Below are 23285 nucleotides of genomic sequence, written 5' to 3'. Positions count from 1 at the left end.
ACACCATTTAATAAATGTCATAAAATATATTTATATCAGATTTCCACAAATTCCAAATTTGAACAGGAAGTCATGTTACATCATTTAATAAATGTCTTCAAAAATGCAAAAAAAAAAAAAAACAAAAAAAACAAAACAAAAACAAAAATTTAAACCCTATAAAGGATATATATTTGCATGGAGAATAAATATCTAATCCAATAAATTTTCATAAAAACTATTTGTACTTTTCACAAAATTTTTAATGGTGGCCTATTAGGATTTTCTTTCAAGTTGCTTCTAGATGGGAATGGGTCTAGATAGAATTAAAAGAAAAACAAAAGAATTGAAAGAAAAAAAAATGAGAAGTGAGATTTTCAATATTTACTAATATAACCTTGATAGATTTATAAATGAAATTACATTGACTTATAAATTATTTGTCAAGATAGCTTTTACCAACCTTGACATAAGAATATTTTAACCATATATATTGACTTATAATTTTTCTATCAAGATTGTATTACTATAAATTAAAAATTTTTTTAGCAAATTCCATATATGTCATTATTGCCTTTATTTAGCTACCTTGACATACAAATATATTAATTTTATATTGACCTATAAATTCTCTGTCAAGGTTGCATCATCATAAGTCATGGAATAATCACTAGAATTCATATATATCATTATTCCTTTTAACTAAGTTTTATATGTCATAGTTGTCCATTTAAATAAAAAATATTGACATATACTACTTTGAGTAAAGATAATATATGTCAACAATGACCCTTTTTCTTGTAGTGATATATATATATATATATATATATTAGCACACTTGATCACATGAATGTAATATATTAGTCTTGCTCTCATCCAGGGGATGAGTAATAACCATTATGGGAGCCCAACTAGTGTTTGATTCTCTACATGGATGGACTATTTAAGTATTGTAAATCGTTAAGATTTCCTTACTAGTATCGCTAATGCAAAAGGTACTCTAATAAAAGAAAAAGAATCAAATAGGTTGGTTGTAATAAATGTTGCACACAAGCCAGATGATGCACTCCCACTTCCAAATCCATATGATATTATCAATGTTGGAGATTCAATTGGCTTTGAACTTAATTGGCCAACAAACCTTGTCATACTTGAAAATGAACATCCTCGTGTATGTCATTTTATTCTTATAGTAAATTTGATTGTAACTTGGTATTTTATTGTTTAGGAGTATATCTTACTGAAATTCCTTCCCTTTCATAGGTATTGGATAAAGGAAAGAAAAAGATGGTCAAGACACCAGATATTCAACAATCTAAGCCTCAAAATTATTCAACCATTAAAAATTTTCAAAAATTTTGTGAATAGTTGTCTTAGTAATGAGAAAACATACCTAATACAACTCCCCACTTCACTATTTGTCGTTGAATTTCGAACGTATATATCTATAGAGGATTGTGAATACACTACTTCATCTTTAGAGATGTCATCAAGCTATATCTCCTTCTATTTATGGTGTGCACCTTTCATTTTCATTTGCCTTTATTTTATTTTTTTAATATGAGTTGTCCATGTTGTAAGGGATGAAACTAATGACAACTTTCTTTTAGTGTTTTGATAATAAGTAGATGTATGATCAACTACATGTTGCCAACAAAGAATCACAATTTGTATTTTTTTAATCCTTTTACAATATCACGAGCAAGATTCACTACTCCTGAAACAAATAACATAGCACAATTATCAAAAGCACTTCCTAGGGTGTCATGATGTCGAATATTTTCTTATGCCCTACAACCCCAATTAAGTCATGAATATTGCACTTTAATTTGATGTTTTATGTTTGATTTATGTTTCTAACTAGATGATACTTTTGTTTTTAATGTTTTAGCTTTGATTGAGTCTTGATAGTGATTGAACCAAGGAAAATAATAGTTTATTATCTTAATAATCACAAACCATGTAATGACTTCAATGACTTGAAGGATATTGTAAGCATGTAAGCTCTTCCTATTATTTTTCATAGTAATATTAAAAAAATATATATATATTACATTCATCTCAAATACAATTTTTTATTATTTGTATATATTAAAAAACATATAACATTTACCTATTTTTTAAAAATACTCATTGAACTTCTTTACATAGGGCTCTTAGAATCTTTGGAAAGAAAACATCTAACAGGGAATCATCTTGACAATTAGTGCAGGTGACATTCAAAATTTTGCTTTACATATTCAAGTTATGGATCTACATCATTTATATATAAGAGTACTAATGTTATTTATTTTATAATTGATCAATTAGTGTCCCGAACAAGAAGAGGGGTTTAAATGAGACTACTTTGTTATGAGGTTCATTAAAGAGATAATTATTTATTCTAAAATTATTACATCAAAAGGTTTTATTCATTTAATGAATTCTACATAGTTTCATGCTTCCAATTATTGTAAATATTAATGTTATTTTCTTATTTGATTTCATTTTGACAATAATAATAAAGAAAATTCTCAAGTAAATTCGACAAAATTAGAGGAGGACGACTATTGTGTTACAACTAATCATCAATCATCAATCATCAATCATGTTGATGCATCACGATCATCCATGACAAGTCCCTTAGCCACTACATGAATTTTTCATAGGCATTTCTTATTCTTTGCACAATGTTTCTATATCAAAATAGGAAAAAACAGGACTTAGATTTGTTCCTTTATGATAACATTAATTAATCTTTATTTTCAGTAAAAACTTTAAAACTCATTAAACTATAAAATATAGGTATACGCTCTTAGGAGGATGGTATGTAGAATAAAAAGAAAGTAGAATGAAGAAATAAGATTTTGGGCTTTTAGATGTGACTTTTATGTTATACATTGTAAGACATAAATGCTACTTTAATTGAAAGTGAAAATTTTGGGTTTTCGGATACGACTTTTGTATCACTTTATAGTTAGTCAGTTTTATGCATAAGAAATGCAAGTATACATGAATCTTGAGATGTTTAACATTTATAAATCATGTTTAAATATGAATTCACTCTTTTCTTTTAGTTTTGGTGAGTTTAATGTGTTGGATGCACTATTTTTTTATGAACATTTGGTGTATAAATATTATTAGACAATACAATGTATTACAGGTTAATCTATAAGTATTAAAAAAAATATAACTTAAATATAATATGATTATTATATTTATGGATAAAATATACACAAGTTAATCTTACATATTAATCCATAAGCATTACAAAAATATATAGGTTAATAAGCCAATAGCGACCATATCTTTTATGATTATTTACAATGATATGATACCATAACTAAAAAATGATGCATTTAAAGTGACATCATATATATATCTTGTACAACTTAATAGTAAAATATATCTCTAGAAATATATGGTGTCACTTCTAAATACTTTGCCACTAATATTCTTATGGTATCACTTTCAAATGCATCACAATTTATCTACTTTGTTGTTACTTTCAAATATATCAACAATTAGTACTCTCTATTGATTAGATGATGCTATGTTGTAGTAATACTGTATGTTTATGGTGACTCGGTTTAAAAGTCATCATACATCTTTTTCTTTATAGTGTATTTCCACCTTATCTTATTAGACCAATTGAAAGTTGATTTAGATAAAAATACAAAATTCCTAGTCATTTTCCCAATAATGCATCCTAGTGGCATCTTCATTGCTATTTCACTTTTCCACTAAAGACAAAATACCCAACTTTTTTGTGATTGGATGTTGCCTTTTAAATCATTAAAAACATTTGTTCCTTAATTTTAGGAGGGATTATAGCTAAAAGCACTCCCTTACTATTCTTTTATGCTATTTTTTCCCTCCCCTCCCATTAATCTTTACTAATTTTTCATTATTTATATTTTTTAAATCAAAACATGATTTTGGTAAATTAAGGTTGTAGGTTTTTGTTTCCCAAATAAAAAGTATGATGAGGAAAAATCAATTATAGATATAATCTCATTGGGAGTTGGGCCTTTGATAATTCAATTTTCCATCTTAAACAAATGAATTATTGTTGAAACTTAAAAGAAGTTAGCTAACTTAAAAAAAAAAAAAAAAACTTGGAAACTAATGGAATGATCTACACAATAAATAAAAGCAAACTAAGTGTCCTAAATCATTATGCTTCTAAATTTAGATCTTAGCTGAAATAAGATCTTAATTTTCTAAAAATATTCACGTTCTTTCACATTTGATTTTCAAAAAGTGAAAACCCTAACTCATACCAATATCTAACTGAATCAATTACCATTGAATCAAACCCTCTAGATATGTATTCAATGAGCCTAATAAGGATACATATCCTTATCCTAGAAGACTTGGAGAGATTTTTTTTTCATAAATAAATAATCAAATCAGTCACGTTTGATTTAAACCTCAAGGTAAATATTCAATGAACCCAATAACTTCAAATATGCCTTATCATATTATATTCGTACAAAACTTTTATTCTTTGAAAAAGTTTGAGAAATCTAAATCTTATAATCGAAAGATAATACAACCTAATAATTCAATGTTATTAATATCCTCTTTTAAGATGCAATATTTTCTCTACACAAAGAGAAATTCAACCATGAATCACGGTGGAAGAAGTCTCCTCATAGGCCATAATGGCTTGAGAAGAACATAAATGTAAAGAAAATATTGAAAATTTCATTAAAACAATACATATTTATATATATATATATATATATATATATATATATATATATATTTATTTACCTCTGTTCATGATGTGATCAACTCATAAACATCTTGACGTTGAAACCATGACACCATTTTAACACCATTTTAAGCTTTTTGTTATAATATCAACAGAATGTATAGGCCATTGAAAGTGTGATAGAGGGAAAGGATAAGGTCGATGAGTCAGCTTATGATATTGATCTTTTTAACTTATATAAGATCATGTCCTTCAAGTGTGGAACTATGCATGGTCCAAAGCCCCTCCCAATTAACTATTCTTCTTCTGATATTTTTCCTCCTCCTGTCTCATTAATTTTTAACCATTTTTTTCTATTTATCTTTCTTTTAATCACTGTATTTTTCTAGCTTATAAAAGGACAAAAAGAGGCTATCATATTCCCCATTTACTAACCTTTCGGGGATTGCAAAATCCAACTAAATTAAACCAAGCTTAATCGAAGTTGATTTGATTTAGTTTGAATGATTGGTTAGAAGTTAGTTCATTTAGACTTTTAACACTTAAGGAGATAAGAAAACTACAAATATAATCGATAAAATCAATTTTAAAAATTCTCAAATCAAATTATTGGATCGTATAATCAATCTTGATTGATTTACATCCTTCTTTTTTTTTTTATTCTTTTTAACTTCCGTTTTACTTACCCCCTTAATCATTGGTATTTGAATATAGTTAGAAAAATATTCACGTCGGTTGATTTCATTGGGGAGGTGGGGAGGGAGGGATAGGCGGATGGTGGGGGTGGGCACAGGAAGGAAAAAAAAAAAAAAGAAAAAAAGAAAAAATGGTGATCTTGATATAAAAAATACAATCGACTTATAATATATAAAAAAATATAATTTTTGACATTAAAAAGCTGATTTTCACATTTCATAAAGTTGGATTCCGACACACAGTTTCCCTTTACCCTTCTCCATCAATAATTATGTTTCTTACAGGAAAATGACAGCTGATCAACTGCTTTAATTAACATTTGTCCTCATGTGCTCCATGTTCCCTCTGTTCACCATCCTGAGGGCCCAATGATTGAGCTAGTTGAACTGCTTGTAAAGTAGAAGATTTTTATTATTATTATTATAAATACCTGTACGTTGAATATCATGACACCATTTTAAGCTTTTTATTATAATATTAGAAAAACATACCGGCTATCGAAAGTGTGATAAGGTTGATGAGTCAGCTCAAGATATTAATCTTTTTAACTTGTATAAGATCATGTCCGACTGTGGAATTGCCACATTTTATCCCTGAATTCTCAAAGGGAAAAAGTCCCTTCCAATTTACTATTCTTTTTATGATATTTTTCCTCCTCTCATTAATTTTTAATCACTTTATATTATTTATCTTTCTTTCCATCACTGTACTTTTCTCGGAAATTTTGAAAGAAAAAAGTAGAAAATAAAATATAAAAATAAATAAACAAATAAATAAAAATAAAAACTAAATTTAAAAATCAATAAATTTTTATTATAATTTTTTAAAACTTATTTAACTTATTTTTCTCTCTTTTACAAAAATTAAATAATTTTAAAATATATAAATTTTAAATTGATTTTAATTATATTATATATTTTTTTTATATTTCTTATAATGAACCAATATGAGAAAATTATTTTTTATATATTTTTTCTTTTTTTAATATTTTTCGAAACCAAAAGTATACATTTTTTTTTTATGAAAATGATGTTTTGAACATATATTTATGAAATGTAATTCCAAAAGTCACTTTTTTAAGTCTTCTAAAAATGATTTTTAAATTTTGTACAATATCTTATTTTGTAAAGAAAACTTTTAATCTTTTCAAAATCACATTTATCTAGGCATTATTTTCGATTATTAAATTAATTTTATAATTTGAAATAATTTTAAAAAAATCTTGAACCGCTACCCCACATAATGAAGATATTTTGCAGTCAAATTCACACAGACTTGCTAGAGCCGCAGCCTCTCTCCATATATGTCCTTGTGTGCTCATAATTAGCTCCATGGTCTCTCCGTCCGCACCATTCAGAGGGCTGAAGTTACTCAGCTAGGAGAAGGTCTGGTATGTCCTACTCTCCATAATTTTTGTATGATCACGGATAAAACCCTATATATAAAAATTATTTTTAAAATATAAAAAATAAGTTAGAAATATTTAAAATTTTTAAATATATTTTTATTTTATAAAACGTTAAAATATTGTTCTCAAAATTTGATTTTCTAAACTCTAAAACACTTTTCAAACAAATTCAAAATAATTGAAACCGTGTCATTTTTAAGTCTTTTATGACGTCTTGTGCTTATTGATTCAAGGAATCTCTTTCCCTTTAAACATCTTCTTTGATGTCATAAAATAGTTAAAACTCAACAAATATGTAATTTTTAGATGATTTGGTAACATCTTTCAGTTTTGAAATGCTAACCCAGAAACAACATTCAATACCTCCTCTGCATTTACTCTTTGATTTGTCACACGCCCTTTTGACTGTTAGAAGAACAAGAGGCAGAGTGAAGTCCCGAATGCAAAATTTGTCTCACATTGTTTCTCTCTTCTCATCCTGTCTCTAAAATCTTTAAATTAATTTTAAGCTTATGCTGCAGAGCAAGTACGGCAGTTGAAGGTGTTGCCACAAATATGATGCAATTTGGTCCCTCAACTATAGTCCCGAATAACAGCGGTGATGGTTTTCCCCGTATGACCCCAGCTATAATCCCAACTGTAGTGCCAACTACAATAGTTCGTGAAGTTCTTACTGAAAGCAACTATAAAAATTGGAGCACTTGTGTAAAATGGTATTTGGTGGGTCAAGATCTATGGGAAGTTTGCCGGACGAAAGACAACATTCCTGATGAAGCACGAGATCCAGAAGCATTTTCGGTTTGGGAAAAGAAGAATGCCATGGCTTTACATGCTATTCAAATTTCATGCAGTGGGGAGATGCTTTCTCAGATTAGGAGGGAAACTTGTGCAAGTTACGTGTGGGACTTTTTGCAGAAACGGGCCAAACCAACCTTCTGTTTCGACCCAAGAGTCAGTGGCATAGTCGAAGGGTCACCTGCTGCCTCAGCCTCAACTGGTAATCTGCCTTCCCTCTTCCTCAACTCAAAAATAATAATTTTGTTGATCTTGTGCAATGTGGAGAAATTAGGGAAAAAAAAAAAATACGTGGTTCGACGGATCGCCTATGTCCATGTCCACATGAATAAGGAAGAAAGACTTTTACTATGTATGAAATTAGGGTTATATAAAAGGGTACTTATACTAAAGCTCAGGTAATAAAATTCAAAAAATACCCTTGAACGGTACCTACTCTCCCCTCATTCCACTCCTTTCCACTCTAGTATTTGCCTCTTTTTCTCCATATATGCATTTCCCTCAATATGAGCCACATACTACAACAAATTTCTCTATACATAATTAACCTTGACAATATGTATACAAACGCGATACTTAGGGAGAAAACTTTGGGTAAGATTGGGTGGGGATTCGTGCTTTGGTGGATGAGGCTAGGTGTCATTGTCACAAACATTTTCTTAACTGCTTTTTATTTTTCAAATATTACATTTCTTTTATTTAGACATACTCGTTAAGAAGAAAATTATGATAATATATGAAATATAGAAACATTTTAAAATTTGACTAATTAAATATAGAAATTAAAATAAAGATTAAATCTTCTTTTAATATTTAAAAAGTTTCTAAATCAAGCTTAATTTTGCAACATTCTCCCTTGAATTTGATTTCTTGATTTGTGATTCTAAGTGACTTCTTCAACCTTGTAAAATCTTCAGAAGAATTTGGACTTCGTCTATTTAAATTACCCACCAACCCTTTGCCCTAGAAACTCCTTCCATTTGGGCTTCATTTCCAGTAGCCCCAGAGCCCAACACGCAGTATCCAGGCTCCCCCACCATTCATCCATTGAGAATATGCAACTGAGGCCATAGATGGGCCTGAGCAGTTGTACTAGACAAACAATAGGGTAGATTCTTGGCCGGATTGTCAACTAATTTCTCGCTCTACAATGCTGAACAGATTGATAGCAATTAACAAGAAGAAAACTGCCTGCAGGGAACGTTGACTTCTCTCAGTATCAGGGCTTAATCAAGGCATTGAACCGTGGTAGGTGGAACGATATCGAATCCTTCTTTAACAAAAATCCGGGTACAGTGAGCGCAAAAATTTCACCAAAAGGCGAGACCGCGCTTCATATCGCAGTTCGTGCTGGACATGTAAAGGTTGTAGAGGAGTTGGTGAAAAAACTGAGTCCAAAGGACTTAAAACAAGAGAATAATGAAGGGCGCACGCCACTTGCTTTGGCTGCATTGAATGGATTTAAAGAAATAGCGCAGTGCATGATTAAAAAGAACACGGAATTGACTAGTATTTTAGATAAGGAAGGAATCCTCCCAGTTGTGCGTGCTTGTAACCGAGGCAAAAAAGAAGTGACTCGTCTTCTCTACAATTACACTCCACCAAAGGAGCAAGGTCCAAAAAAAGGCGAAGGCAAAAATGGTGCAACGCTTCTTGTTTATTGTATTGCTACCAAATTCTTAGGTAGGAGAGAATGAAATATTCCAACCATTTTCGAGATGAGAAATCTATCTTTACCCTACATAATTCTCATACCCTCCAATTCAACAGATATTGCTTTGCATATCCTCGAGAAGCACCCAAGTTTGGCTGTTACTTTCAATAAGGATGGCGTTTCCCCCCTGTATGTATTGGGTCAAAAGCCTTCTTTGTTCAAGAGTGGAAGTCAGCTTTGGTTTTGGCAGCGTTGGATCTACTCATGTGAGTACATCTTCAACTTTATTTTCTTGAAAAAGATATAGATGGATACAAGTACTATTGTTATTCTCTCAATATAATTGAATAGAATTATTAAAAAATATTTTATTTATAAATACTAACACTTAACAAAATAAAATAAAGACTCCTAGAAAGTTCTAATAATAAAATAAAGTACTTAAATATAAACACTAAACCAACCACTCAAAATAAAATATATATATATATTATTTAGAAACTTCTTATATCAAGTTTTCAACATTTTAAATGACTGCATCACCATGGCATAAGAAAGATCTTAGTTCATTAGTTTGATTTTCGGGACATGCATGGTAAATTGTACTGATTTGCACATCTTTCATGTAAGGCATATCTGTAAACGTAGATTGTGCCTCAGATTGGATTCAAATAAATGTTGTTGACGACATTGCACAAGGACGAGATGATAGGAATAATACTAAAAAAGGTATGTCGCTACTACAAATTGATAATTTTAAAGTTGTATTTGTGATCTCACCTTTGTAATGGTGTATCATGAAACTATAAATTATGTTCCACATGCTAATTTAGTATCATGAAACTAAGCTGGATAGTTTTTGAAGGTTACTTCAAGAATTTTCAAGAGTCCCTTCACAAAGATGTTTAAAGAGTGTCTTATTCTTGAAGGTATAAATTTTTGTGGATAAGGTCCCTGAATTATCATGTTATGTAACATTAGCCATCTTTGTAAAGTCATTGCTTGGCGAGATTTCAGGATAAAAGTGAATAAGCATATTTTAAAAATTGCTTAAGTTAATTGTTGACCCAAGCCTACTCTTTTGGATGTTGTGCATAGATAAACAAGGGGTAGTGTGCTATATCAAGGTGCATTCGTGTAGAGCAAATTTGTGGTGACACAAGGCACTAAAAACCTTGTGAATAGAGACAACGATTTAGCATAAGTGGCTTTACTAAGGTTTCCCTTAAATTATAATAAACTAGCATAAAGGATTATTAAGAAATTTTTATCATGTATATCAAGCCCCTAATATTTCTAATTTTTATTGCAGGACTAGGTCAATTAATGCATGGGCTGGTTTCATATCCACAAAAACTTCCTGGTATGATACAATTGTTCAATTAAATGTTTATTTGGGTTCCTTGCTCCTGACCACTCAATCTTATTCAATCTTAATTAAGTCTATTTGGATCAATGACCAAGGAATCAAGAACATACATGATCAAAAGTTGAGGCATGCTCAAGCCATCAAAATTCTTGGGAGCATTTGTATTGAACTACAAAATATGAAAGTTGACGTCCTTGGTTTTCAAGTGCACCAAGCAGTCTTCCAGGCTGTCAAGCGAGGGAATGTTGAGTTTGTCACTGAGATGATTAAATCTATTCCTGAGTTAGCGTGGAGCCATGATATTAATGGAAGAAACATATTTTTTATTGCTATTTTGAACCGTCAGGAAAAGATTTTCAACCTTTTACATGGGCTTACTCACGCACAGAAGATGAAAGTGATATCTCCTTTGGATAGGTTTAGAAATAACATGCTACATTTGGTTGCGATGTTAGCACCATCGGAACAGCTTGATGGTATTTCAGGTGCCGCTCTGCAGATGCAAAGAGAACTACAATGGTTTAAGGTCAGCTTCTTTTCACCTACACCTCTCATAGCATAATACATATTTTCTCTATCCATACATTCTATTTGAAACACTAAGATCCCATCTGTGGTCTCCACATTCCCTTTTAGGACCACTCTAAAACTTACCCCTTAATATGGCGAGTTCCATGTAAGCCTTAGTCCCTATTTCCTATGAATTTCCGAGAACTCTTTCTATTATTAGTGTGCATTGGGTGTAAGAGAAAGAAAATAGAGAAAAGAAAGAAATATTTAGCCTTTTTAATTTTCTCATTGATATTTAATCAATTGGTTTCTACAAATATTAATGTTGGTAGCCTACAATTATTTTCCCAATAAGCTAAGGTGAATATCTAAGCTTCTCATGTCTTTATACCTCCAACCCCCTACCCTTTTTTTTTTTTTCCTGGAATTTAGACAACCAATCAAGTATTCACCTACATCTTAGTAGCATGCTTTTCAAAATTTTCATGATGTTACCATAGGAGGTGGAAAGCATTGTGCCACCACTATTCAAGGACCTTACAAACTCAGATGGAAAAAAGGCCAGTGAGGTGTTCTCTCAGCAGCATGCAGACTTGGTAAAAGAAGGGGAGAAATGGATGAAGGAGATAGCAACATCTAGTACATTTGTAGCTGCTCTCATTGTTACCATTATGTTTGCTGCAGCCTTCACTATTCCTGCGGGTAACAATGACAAAGGCGCTCCCATATTCTTGGACGATACCTTCTTCATAGTTTTTATAATATCAGATTCAATCTCACTCTTTTCTGCTACTACTTCAGTGTTGATGTTCCTGGGAATCCTGACATCAGTATATGCAGAAAACAAATTCCTAACACGGTTGCCCACAAAGCTAATAATAGGCCTTTCCGCCCTTTTCATCTCTATTGCAGCCATGATGATAGCCTTCTGTGCTGCCCTTGCTGTTTTGCTAAAGGAAAGCTCAACCAAAGTGGTTATGATCCCGATTATTTTACTTGCCTGTGTTCCGGTGACCCTATTCGCATTATTGCAATTTCCCCTCCTTGTTAATATTTTCATTTCCACATATGGGCCAGGCATCTTCGATAGGAATATACAACGTTGGTACTAGCTAGCTGTGTCCCTTCAATATGTTATAACATAATGCATGTCCTTTATTAGTCTGTTCAATAATATGTTTTATTTTAATACCTATATGATTCTATATTACCTCGATTTTATGCATTGTCATATATTTTGTAATGTTGAGGTTTGTAGTGAAATTATGTGATTAAAACTTTTAGTTATAAAATTTATGGACACGTAGATGCTAAAGAAAACCAGATGGACGTTTGAATTTTCTCAACTAGCAGCAATTCACCCTACCCACCTGAAAAGTGACAGTATGCACCACCAAATCAACCCTCCGGACAGACGGTGAACCATTAACAAGTCCTATGGAGAAACTAATACAATTTTAATTTAGCAAACATGCTAGCTGCTAGCAATAGTCATTATTATTGTCTTATATGTTGTCAGCATAGCTTCGGGCTTGCTTGAAGCCGGAAAGGCTGCCACAGTTTTACAGTACACTTTTCTAATCTTCCAATATGTAATTTCTAGAAGCTGGTAATAAGTTGCTAATCACCTATACTCCAGTGACATCAATGCATTGCCAATAATCTATGGCCCAAAAACATAGAACACCAAACTCACATATGACATTGTCCAAGGTATTCATGAAATCAAACCATCATGAAGATCATCAATCCTTTTGGTTTCTAGAAAGTAGTAAGAAAAAAAAAATTGAGAAAATGATTTTTTTTTTGGTTCTATTATAGAAATTTATAAAGAAAATTAAATATAATTAAAATGAGTTGAAAATTTATGTATTTTAAAATTATTTAATCTTTATATAATGGAGAAAAATAAGTGGAATAAGTTTTAAAAAAGTATATAAAAATAATTTATTAACTTTAAATATATATTTTTTTATTTTTCTTTAATTTTTTTCTTGTACTTTTTCTTTTTATTTTCTTTCTCATATTTTCTCTCAAATTTCTCGGGAATCAATTATTGTTTAGTATTTCAATAAAAGAAAAACCAAATGTAGTATTATTCAAGGGATAGCAATGTCAATTTTTTCTAAAAAAAAGAAAGAAAAACAAGTGACAATGTTTGAGATGATTTGGCTAAATCATGTGTGGACGAAAGGAATCAATCCGTCATACTAAGAACTTATTTGATAGTGATTCTAGAAAACGCTTTTAATTTTTTAATGCTTGAGATCTTTTTATCATTTAAGTATTAGAAATGTTAAAAATATTTTCTAAAATCATTCCCAAACGCATTCTAAATAAAATATCAAGTGGAAACAAAATATTGTTAAAAAAACCGCAGCCATAGATACTGCAAATACGGTTATTCAAATACAAATATTAAGTAAAATTTATACTCCACGTTAGATTCATGTAGGAACATCTTATAGCATAATACAACTTTTGGTTGAGCACAAAAAGAAAGAAAGAAAAAATTCTTAAAAAAATTGGGTCCCTTGCCACCTGGTCAATTCAATGCAACAAAATGGATAGCAGATGAAAAGTCTTTCCCAATTTTGATGCCAACCTCACAAAATATAAATAAGATGAAAAACACTTTAAATTTAACCTTTCCCAACTTAATGTACTTAGTAGTGTCCGTCTGATTGTATTTTTATTCAAAGTATTTTTTTAATAAAAGTGTTTTTTTTTAGAAAAATAAATAATTAAGTGTTTTTTCAAGAAACACAATAAAGTGATTTTTTATATTTTTAAAACTATTTTCTAAATTTTACCAAAGACATGATTTTTTTTTTCAACTGTTCAATGAACTCTTAGCATTTCAGCTTGGGCAAGGTGGCTGTATGTTCCAACACTAACCTTACAAGCAACATCCATACAAAGTTTTCCAATCCAATTGGCCACTTAATAAGAAAAGTTGTTATGTTAAGAGCTATGAGTTCAATAGTTGGTTGGACCACAGTTCAACCATTATATTAAACTAGACATTATAAAAATCTTGTTTAGAGTTTACAAAAACTCTTGCGTACTGGGAAAATTACGACGTCAATTAAGCATTTTCTACCAATCACGTCCAAGCATGTAATTTTATTGAATTAAAAACACTTCCATACTTGATATGAGGTTTGAAGAAAAAAAATTGACGATCTCGAAAGGTTCTCTCACAATGCTCTAGACAATCATGCCATGATAGTGAAAGCCTACAAGAGCCAATTGTTGGAAAAATTTATACTACAAACAGGATTTCATGAAAAACATTAAAGCATGCAATAAAAATTCGGAATTAAGAAAAGCTGACCTTGATTGATCCCATAAAAAGTCATTCATGTGTTCTTCTGGTGTTCAAGGATGAGCTCAATTCGTGAAGGAGAGAAACCCCAGGTTCAATTGACTCTTCCCTTCCTACATGCAAAAACTGTGTGCGCTCTGAAGAGATTGTTCGTGTACGTTCTCTTCTTCAGTCCCAAAGAGAAAAACATAATAGAATAGGATAGCCACTTTGTCTTTTTCCCTTATATATATCACACATACACAGTTTGGACCACTTGACTTAATGGACCAGTCAAGTGAATTGGGGTGAGCCCATAAAAATCAAGCAATAATGTGTCCGATCCCATTATGGACCACAATGCAAAAAATTAAATTAACATTGATTTATGGTATTATCAAATTGATTATGTAAGTCTACACATAAAAATTCCAACAATTCTCCCACTTGGACTACTTAATCAAACATCACAACATATACATAATCATAAATCAATGTCCCATAGAATCTCATCAAAACAAAAACAAAAGTAATCATATATGCTTCATTGCTTGATTCATAGGGAAATATACAATAATAGAAATCCTTCCAACAATAGTATAATATTACAATACCATAAGTGTCTCTCACTAACTTAACACAACCTAGGCTTCCAACAATCCCATTTGAGATATTTGTTCCTGAAATACAACTATAGGTAAGCCTTTTGTTAGTGGATCCACCAACATACTTTTTGTGGACATGTGCTCAATATTAATAAGAGACTTTGCCACTTTCTCGTTAACAAAATAGAACTTTACATCAATATGTTTGGAGCTAGAAATACTCCTAGTGTTCTTAGAGAAAGCAACAGTTGCAGAATTATCACAAAATAATTTCAGTGGCCTAGAAATGGAGTCAACAACTCCTCAAGTTGAAATAAAATTCCACATCCACGTAGCATGACAACAAGCCTCATAACATGCCACATACTCTACCTCCATAGTTAAGGATGCTGTAAGTGTCTGCTTGACACTTTTCCAAGATACAACTCTTCCTGGCATCATAAAAATATAGCCCGTAGTGGATTTCTTATCATCTATGCAACCAGCTAAATCAGCATCACAAAACCCAACTACATCAAGTATGTTGGTGCGCCGATATGTCAACATTAAGTCCTTAGTTCCTTGCAAATACCTAAGGACCTTCTTAGTAGCTTTCCAATGTTGACTCCCAGGATTGCTCAAGTACTTTCCCAATATGCCCACAACAAAAGCAATATCAGGGCGTGTACATACTTGAGCATACATAAGGCTGCCAACCATAGATGAATAAGGAATGGTTGTCATTTCCTCTCTCTTATCATCCATTTGAGGACACTAAGCCTTTGAAAACTTATCACCCTTCACAATTGGCGCTCTAGTAGAACTACAGTTATGCATATTGAACCTCTTCAATATCTTCTCAATATAGGTTCTTTGAGACAATTTAAGCACCTCATTAGCCCTATCACAAAGAATCTTTATGCCCAAAACATAAGAAGCCTCACCAAAACCCTTCATGTCAAAATGGGTTGACAACATGTGCTTTGTCTCATTCAACAAGTCAGAATCATTTGATGCGAGTAGTATATCATCAACATATAAAACAAGAAATATGTAACTACTCCCACTGACCCTCAAATATATGCATTTGTCAACTGTATTCTCTTTAAAACCATTTTGGGTGATAATCCTATCAAACTTCAGATACCACTGCCTCGAAGCCTGTTTAAGACCATAAATTGACTTATTGAGCTTGCAAACTAAGTGTTCCTTTCCAACTTCTGTAAAACCTGTAGGCTACTCCATATACACATCCTCATCCAGATCACCATTCAAGAAAGCTGTCTTGACATCCATCTGATGTAGCTCCAAATCAAAATGAACTATCATGGCCATAGTCACTCTAAAAGAGTCCTTGGTCGACATAGGTGAGAAGGTTTCTTTAAAATCAATCCCTTCTCTTTGACTATAACCTTTAACCACAAGTCTAGCTCTATATCTCTCTATTCGCCCGCTAGAATCATGTTTGGTATTAAACACCCACTTGCACCCAACTGGTTTACAACCATGTGGCAAGTCAACCAAATCCCAAACTCCATTCATATACATAGAATTCATTTCATCATCCATGGCTTCTATCTAAGAAGTGAATTGAGGACAATGAATTGCTTTTTGATAAGTGACTGGATCAGAAGCATCATAACCATCATACTCATGCTCCTACAAATAAATCATGTAGTCACCTGAAATAGCCAGCCTACGAACCCTCTGTGATCTTCTCAAAGGAATCCCATCAACAACAATATCATCAACAAGAATGCTAGATTCCATTTGATCACCATGGTCTCCTTGATTTGTGGTTGGTTGTTGGACAATAGGAACATCCACATTTGGAACATGAGATGTAGGAAAAGGAATCACAACATGCTCTTCTCCAAAAGGTATCTCATGAGGCACAAAATTTGGATCAACATTAACTTCATCCTCAAAGTATACAACCTTGTCTGACTTAATGATCCTAGTGATATGAGATGGATAATAAAATATGGAACCCCTTGATCCAATGCAATAACCAACAAAGAAACCACTTATGGTTTTAGGATCAAGTTTCTTTGACTGTGGGTTATATGGCCTAACCTTAGCAAACATGGAAATGATGAAGGCTTGGTTTCTTCCCTGACCATAGCTCATAAGGTGTCATAGGCACAGACTTACTAGGCACTACTTGATTCAAAATATATGCCACAATCCTTAAGGCTTCATCCCACAAAAATTCTGGTAAAGAGGAATTAGACAACATGAACCTCACTATATCCAACAATGTGCGATTCCTCATTTCTGCAACCCCATTTTGTTGAGAAGTGTCTGGCATTGTATATCTAGCATCAATGCTGCATTCCAACAGAAACTTAGCGAATGGTCCAAGATTTTGTTTAGTCTCATCATATCTTCCATAATACTCACCACCTCTATCAGACTTTACAACTTTAATGAGTTTTCCCAACTGCAACTCCATCTTAACCTTAAAGGCCTTAAACACATTTAGGGAGTCAGATTTCTCATGGATTAGTTCAACATAACCATATCTAGAGAAATCATCAATAAAAGTGATGAAATATTTATAACCCCCTAAAGCAGTTGTGTCAAATGACCACATATATCTGTGTGGATCAAGTCTAAAGTGCTTCCACACCTATCAATTTTCTCATTTCTGGTCTTAGATGTCATCTTCCTCTTTAAGCAAACAACACAAGTCTCGAAGTTTGAGAAATCAAGATTAGAAAGCACACCATCTCTAACTAATCTCTTTAATCTTTGCCTAGAAATATGATCTAGGTGTTTGTGCCACAACATGGAAGAACTCAAGTTCATTCTAGCACGCTTGCAACCAACAACAGAATTAACAGAAGATGACTCACACAAAGGACCATGATGCAAACTGATACTATAAAGATTGCCAAACAAAACACCATTGCCAATTAAAATCGAGTTGCTAAAAATATCCACTTTTCTACCTCCAAAGTGGAAAGAGTAACCATGTCTACCCAAAACGGATACATAAATCAAATTCCTCCTAAGTGAGGGTATGTAAGCAACATCGTGTAATAGCAAAAAGCTTTTGGTGGCCAATCTTAGCTTTATCATGCCAAAAATTCTATTTTCACTTTGCTTCCATCACCCATATACACAAATTCTTCATGCTTTGACGACCTTCTTTTCTTTGTCATATCCTGTAAAGAATTAGTAACATGAATAGTGACACCAGTATCTAACCACCAAGAATTGGCATGAACATCAATAATATTAGTCTCAATCATGTTTACATTCAAGTAAGTTGTCATTTTTGCCTTATCAATCTTGGTATAATTGGCCTTCACATATTCCAAAAAACCTTTGGCCCTTTCCGTCTTTGGCACACATTCTTTTATAGATTTATCCATAGTGTATTTCATCACCATCAAACAACTCCTATTGGAGTGCTCCCATTTCTCATAGAAGGATCTTTCATCTACAGAGCTCATATCAGTGGACTTACTTGGCTCATCAACTCTCAAAGCCAAGTCCAGATTGTGTAGAGTCATATGCACGTTGAAAGACTCAAACCATTCCTCAAAATTATTTCCACTAAGAGGCTTGATGGCAAACAATTGCAGAGTAATACCAGGATTGCTAGTAGCTGGAAAATAGCAAAATTAAACAATATGCATGTTACTATAAAATCATGCTATTTGCTAGTTTCCAGAATTTCTCAATTTACCAATAGCTTGGAATTTTGAAAATTCTACATCGGTAAGGACAACTAATTAAATATCACAACCAAGATACACTAATTTTATTACTGAAAGGGCAAAAAAAATTAATACGATTCATAATATATAATTAATTTCCTTCACCAATCTAAGCATCCTACCAAGTATTATAATCATTGATAGGACAATTACAATACCCGTATGGACCTTAGTAATCACAATAATAATACAACAAAAAATGTGGGACATTAAATATCTTAACAAAGACAATTTGACACATATAGGATCACGATAGGCAACCACATATATGTTCACTATTGTCATGATAAATTCAAAATATCTCAATTTGCACAACTTGACACACTTGGAATTGCGATAAGCAATCACAAAAGTGTTCTTCAAATGTCATAATAAATTGATATATTCAACAAAATAGCTTAGGACAATATTATTGGTATAACACAAAAATTATACCCAAAAGAACAATAATAATAATAACAATTGTCCCAATAAAGCCAAATTTAATAAATGCATAATAATTCCAACATATGCATTATCATTCCAAGAAGGCCAAGACAAACAATTTTTTTTAATGAGGTCATGATGACATCATCGTCTTCTCCATGGGCTGAACAGACCTGGTTTGGGCTGAATAGATTTGGAGAAGAAAAAAAAATTCGGCCAAAAAATTATGCAATTTTTGAAGCAAACAACTGGTTTTCCATCCTCAAATATTAATCCATCAATCTTGACCAAAAAATTGCACAAAAACACATAAACGAAGAACCACAAGAAACCTTAACTTTCGAAATCCCATCAATTGAGTTCCAAAAAACCAAAAAAAAAAAAAGATGATAGGTTTTCCTCCAAAAAGTGTTTTCTACAAGTCTTCAACATCAATTTGGCTTCAAAACGGAGGATTAACACCAAACAAAAAAAAAAAATCCCCCCAAAATTGGCTTCCAAAACAAAACGAAAACCCTAAATAATCCAAACAAAAAAACAACTTAAATGTTATCTATGTTGGAAAAATCTAAACCACAAACAGGATCTCATGAAAAACATTAAAACATGCAATACAAATTTGGACTTAAGAAAAGCTGACCTTGATTGATCCCATAGAAAGCCATTCTTGTGTTCTTCTCGTGTTCAAGGATGTGCTCAATTCATGAAGGAGAGAAACCCTAGGTTCAATTGACTCTTCCCTTCCTACACCCCAAAACTGTGTGTGCTCTGAAGAGATCGTTCGTGTACGTTCTCTTCTTTAGTCCCAAAGAGAAAAATAGAACAGAATATGATAACCACCTTGCCTTTTTCCCTTATATATATATATAATTCATATATATATTACACATATCACACATACACAGTTTGGACCACTTGACTTAATGGGCCAATCAAATGAATTAGGGTGAGCCCATAGAAATCAAGCAATAATATGTCCAACCCCATTATGGACCACAATGCAAAAAATTAAATTAACACTGATTTATGACATCATCAAATTGATTATGTAAGTCCACACATAAAAATTCCAACACCAATCACATGTATCCACAATTGAGAAGCCACCCACTGGATGCAATAGAGAAAGGGAGATAATACTTTGAAAATGAGAATGCCTTATATCACTTGTTCTTTACAAATGAAAGAGGATCAGAGTAACTTAGCTATTTATAATTTCAATTAGGTAGAGCCTGGAAAACCAAAATTCCAATAGGAAATACCAAAGGAGGGTGAATGGATGATTTAAAAATTTTCAATAAGGATTTATATATCATACCCAATTTTTTTTAACTTGCAAGATGTTAACTTGACTTGTCAAGACTTACCGGCACAGCTCAAAGAAAACCAACGTTCCTTAGGAAAGACAAATCCTAATTCTGATTTATACCACAACTCTCTTGAGAAAGATCAGAAGTTCTAGAGGAAAATTCAGACAAGCTGAAGTAGAAGGATGAGTGGTTTCCTCATCATCTTGAGGTATTTTAGACAGAATGTTCTACCTCCTGATATAGTGATTTCAGCTAGTCTATTCATTCCTCATGTGCTGCCATTGGAAGGGAGATGTGCATGTGAGGCAAAATAAAGATTTCAGGTGAGATTGGATGTATCCTAAGCCTCTCATGAATTTAAGTGGTTAGCATCTAAATTTCATGGATTCAGGCAATGTACACCATTTTGTTGGTGTTGATTCCTCTTGCATCAGTTGTGACCTTGCCCAATATAGAGAATTGGGATATGGGCTAATTAGCCAGAAGTCTTCTTCAATTCCGAAAAAGCTCGATATTTATGGCTGATAAGCTGCTGGTGAAGAGAGTTACAACCTTGAAGAATCTGAATTGTCGTTATCAAAATCAAATATGGAATTTGGTTCAGCTTCCATGAAGACTGACGTAGATGACACTACTGAGTGCTCCTTTTTCTATGTTAAAGAAGAGAGAGGATTATTGAGAAACAATGACTTAACTTTTCCATTGATTAAGAATGAATATATATACACAAAATCTAAAACACAAAAATAGAAAATAATCCTAAAATTATGGGATTACAACAAAAATAGGAAGTGACAACTAATTACAAGAATTTGAAAACAGAAAGAAAATATATTGTAATGAATTCTCTAATATGCCTCCTCAAGATGGAGCTCCGGAGGAGATGCCAATCTTGACCCATAATTCTTGAAAGCGGCTTCGTGGAAGCAGTTTAATAAGAGCGTCGGCAAGTTGATTTGGTAAGGAAATATGAGTAGCACGAAGAGCACCTGATTGAACTTGATCCCGAATAAAGTGATAGTCAAGTGCCACATGTTTCATGCGTGAATGAAAGACTAGATTAGAACAAAGATAGGTGGCACCAACATTGTCATAATAAATAACATGCGGTGTAGGTAGAGTGACACCAAGCTCTGTGAGAAGGGAACAAATCCAATTGATTTCTGAAGTAGTAGTGACAACTAATAGATACTCAACCTCTGTGGATGACCAAGCAATTGTACGTTGTTTCTTGGATGACCAAGAAATTGGATGATGACCAAGATAGATAATATAGGCACTCCTAGAGGTATAATCGTCGTTGTTTCCAGCCTAATTTGCATTTGAGAAGGCATGAAGAGAAAGTGTATTTGCCTAATGAATAAATAATCCATGAATGCCTTGAGGACGAGGTGTCAGAGATTGTTGATTAGTGACAAGCCGAAACATCGGACATCGCTTGGCAGTGTGTCCTTAAATACCGCATGCTTGACAATGACCCAAATAAGGTTTGGGTTGGCATTGATCATGAGGATAAAATGCAGTGGTAGGGCCTGGTTGTTGTGGAGTGGTGGCTGGTGAACGCCAATTTGGACGATTTCGGAAGATTGTAGGATTTGCCATTGCTGGTAGTGATAAAAGATGTGGTTGAGTAGTCTGAAGAGATGTTTCTTTATTGAGAAGTTTCACATGGAGCTCAACAAAAGAATTGACGTGTCATGGCCATTAATTATATCAATGACGGATTTATACTCATCAGTTAGTTCTTCAAGAACCCAATCAATAAGATCCTCATCATTAATTAGCTTCCCCAAAAGGGCAAGTTCATCGACACGAGTTTTTATTGCTTGCATATATTCACTAATTGATTTTAAGCCTTTGGTACACCGTTTTAATTATTCCTTCAATTGTTTAATATGACCACAAGATGGTTTAGCATAGGTATTGGCTAAGGTTTGCTATGCATAAAGGGAAGTGGAGGTGCGGGCAATAAGTAGTTGTAGTGAAACGGAGATAGCACCAAAGAGAGCTCTAAAGATGAGACGATCTTAAAGCTTCTAGATTGTGTATGCCGAATTTGGGGATGCAACACTAGTGATGGTGATAGTGGGTGGTGGTGGAGTATGAGTGCCATCAATGAAGTGATGAAGATAATAACCTTCAAGAAAAAATTGGATTTGAAGGCTCCATGTGAGATAATTGGTGGATGACAATTTAGTGATATTGGAGAGATTGATCGTAAGGAGGGGATGTTGAGGATCTTAGGAGTTTTGGATGGTGATAGGATCGTTGATGGAAGAGAAGGACGCACCAAAAGCCATTGAGGAGAAGGAAAAAAAGGGAAGAAAATACTCCCAAGAAGATTAGGCTCTTGATACCATGTTGAAGTAGAGAGAAGATAATTGAGAAACAATGACTTAACTTTTCCATTGATTAAGAATGAATATATATACACAAAAATAGGAAACAATACTAGAATTAGAGGGTTACAACAAAAATAGGAAGTTACAACTAATTACAAGAATTTGAAAATAGAAAGAAAATATATTGTAATGAATTCTCTAATATTATAATGTATTGGGTATGGCAATCATAGGAGAAATGAGTCCGAAAAGGGATCCAAAAATGCCACAAGTATACTAGTGGTTCATGCTAGTGACACTGAAATCCTTGCTATTCACAATGGGAAGGCAATAGGGACTATTTCTACCAACCAACTGTTCATAGAGACAGATTTTCTAGAGGCTCGCAAGCTTAAAGAATAGTTTGATAAGGAATGAAGGAACACCCATTCTGTCTTTATTTCTAGAGAAGTAATAACTATGGGCAAAACAGATGTTC

General features: G+C 32.6%; 1 protein-coding gene across 3 annotated transcripts; it reads left to right on the top strand.

The window, feature by feature from the left end:
• Positions 1-6504: 6504 nt before the first annotated feature.
• On the top strand, positions 6505-12305 carry LOC100254093 (uncharacterized). 3 transcript variants are annotated; one of them, XM_059741574.1, is made up of 8 exons: positions 6505-6764; positions 7292-7779; positions 8775-9260; positions 9348-9497; positions 9862-9960; positions 10544-10594; positions 10696-11126; positions 11611-12305. In XM_059741574.1, exons 2-8 carry the CDS (start codon positions 7338-7340, stop codon positions 12220-12222), a joined length of 2271 nt encoding a protein of 756 aa, XP_059597557.1. In that variant the 5' UTR covers positions 6505-6764; positions 7292-7337; the 3' UTR covers positions 12223-12305. The 3 variants fall into 3 exon arrangements, with proteins under 3 accessions (XP_059597557.1, XP_010658757.1, XP_010658756.1); XM_010660455.3 differs by having other exon boundaries at positions 6506-6759; positions 7304-7779; XM_010660454.3 differs by having other exon boundaries at positions 6506-6764; positions 7304-7779.
• Positions 12306-23285: the final 10980 nt, after the last annotated feature.

The sequence above is a fragment of the Vitis vinifera genome, chromosome 13 (genome assembly GCF_030704535.1).
Source record: "Vitis vinifera cultivar Pinot Noir 40024 chromosome 13, ASM3070453v1".
In the NCBI taxonomy this organism is placed as follows: domain Eukaryota; kingdom Viridiplantae; phylum Streptophyta; class Magnoliopsida; order Vitales; family Vitaceae; genus Vitis; species Vitis vinifera.
Note: the sequence above shows the minus strand (reverse complement) of the source record. Positions and strands in the feature narration are given on the sequence as shown.

Coding starts and splice junctions, on each gene's coding strand:
- LOC100254093 (XM_059741574.1), top strand. CDS start 7,338: ATGATGCAATTTGGTCCCTCAACTATAGTCCCGAATAACAGCGGTGAT. Junction 7,780..8,774: donor TGCTGCCTCAGCCTCAACTG/GTAATCTGCCTT, acceptor AACTGCCTGCAG/GGAACGTTGACTTCTCTCAG. Junction 11,127..11,610: donor GAGAACTACAATGGTTTAAG/GTCAGCTTCTTT, acceptor ATGTTACCATAG/GAGGTGGAAAGCATTGTGCC.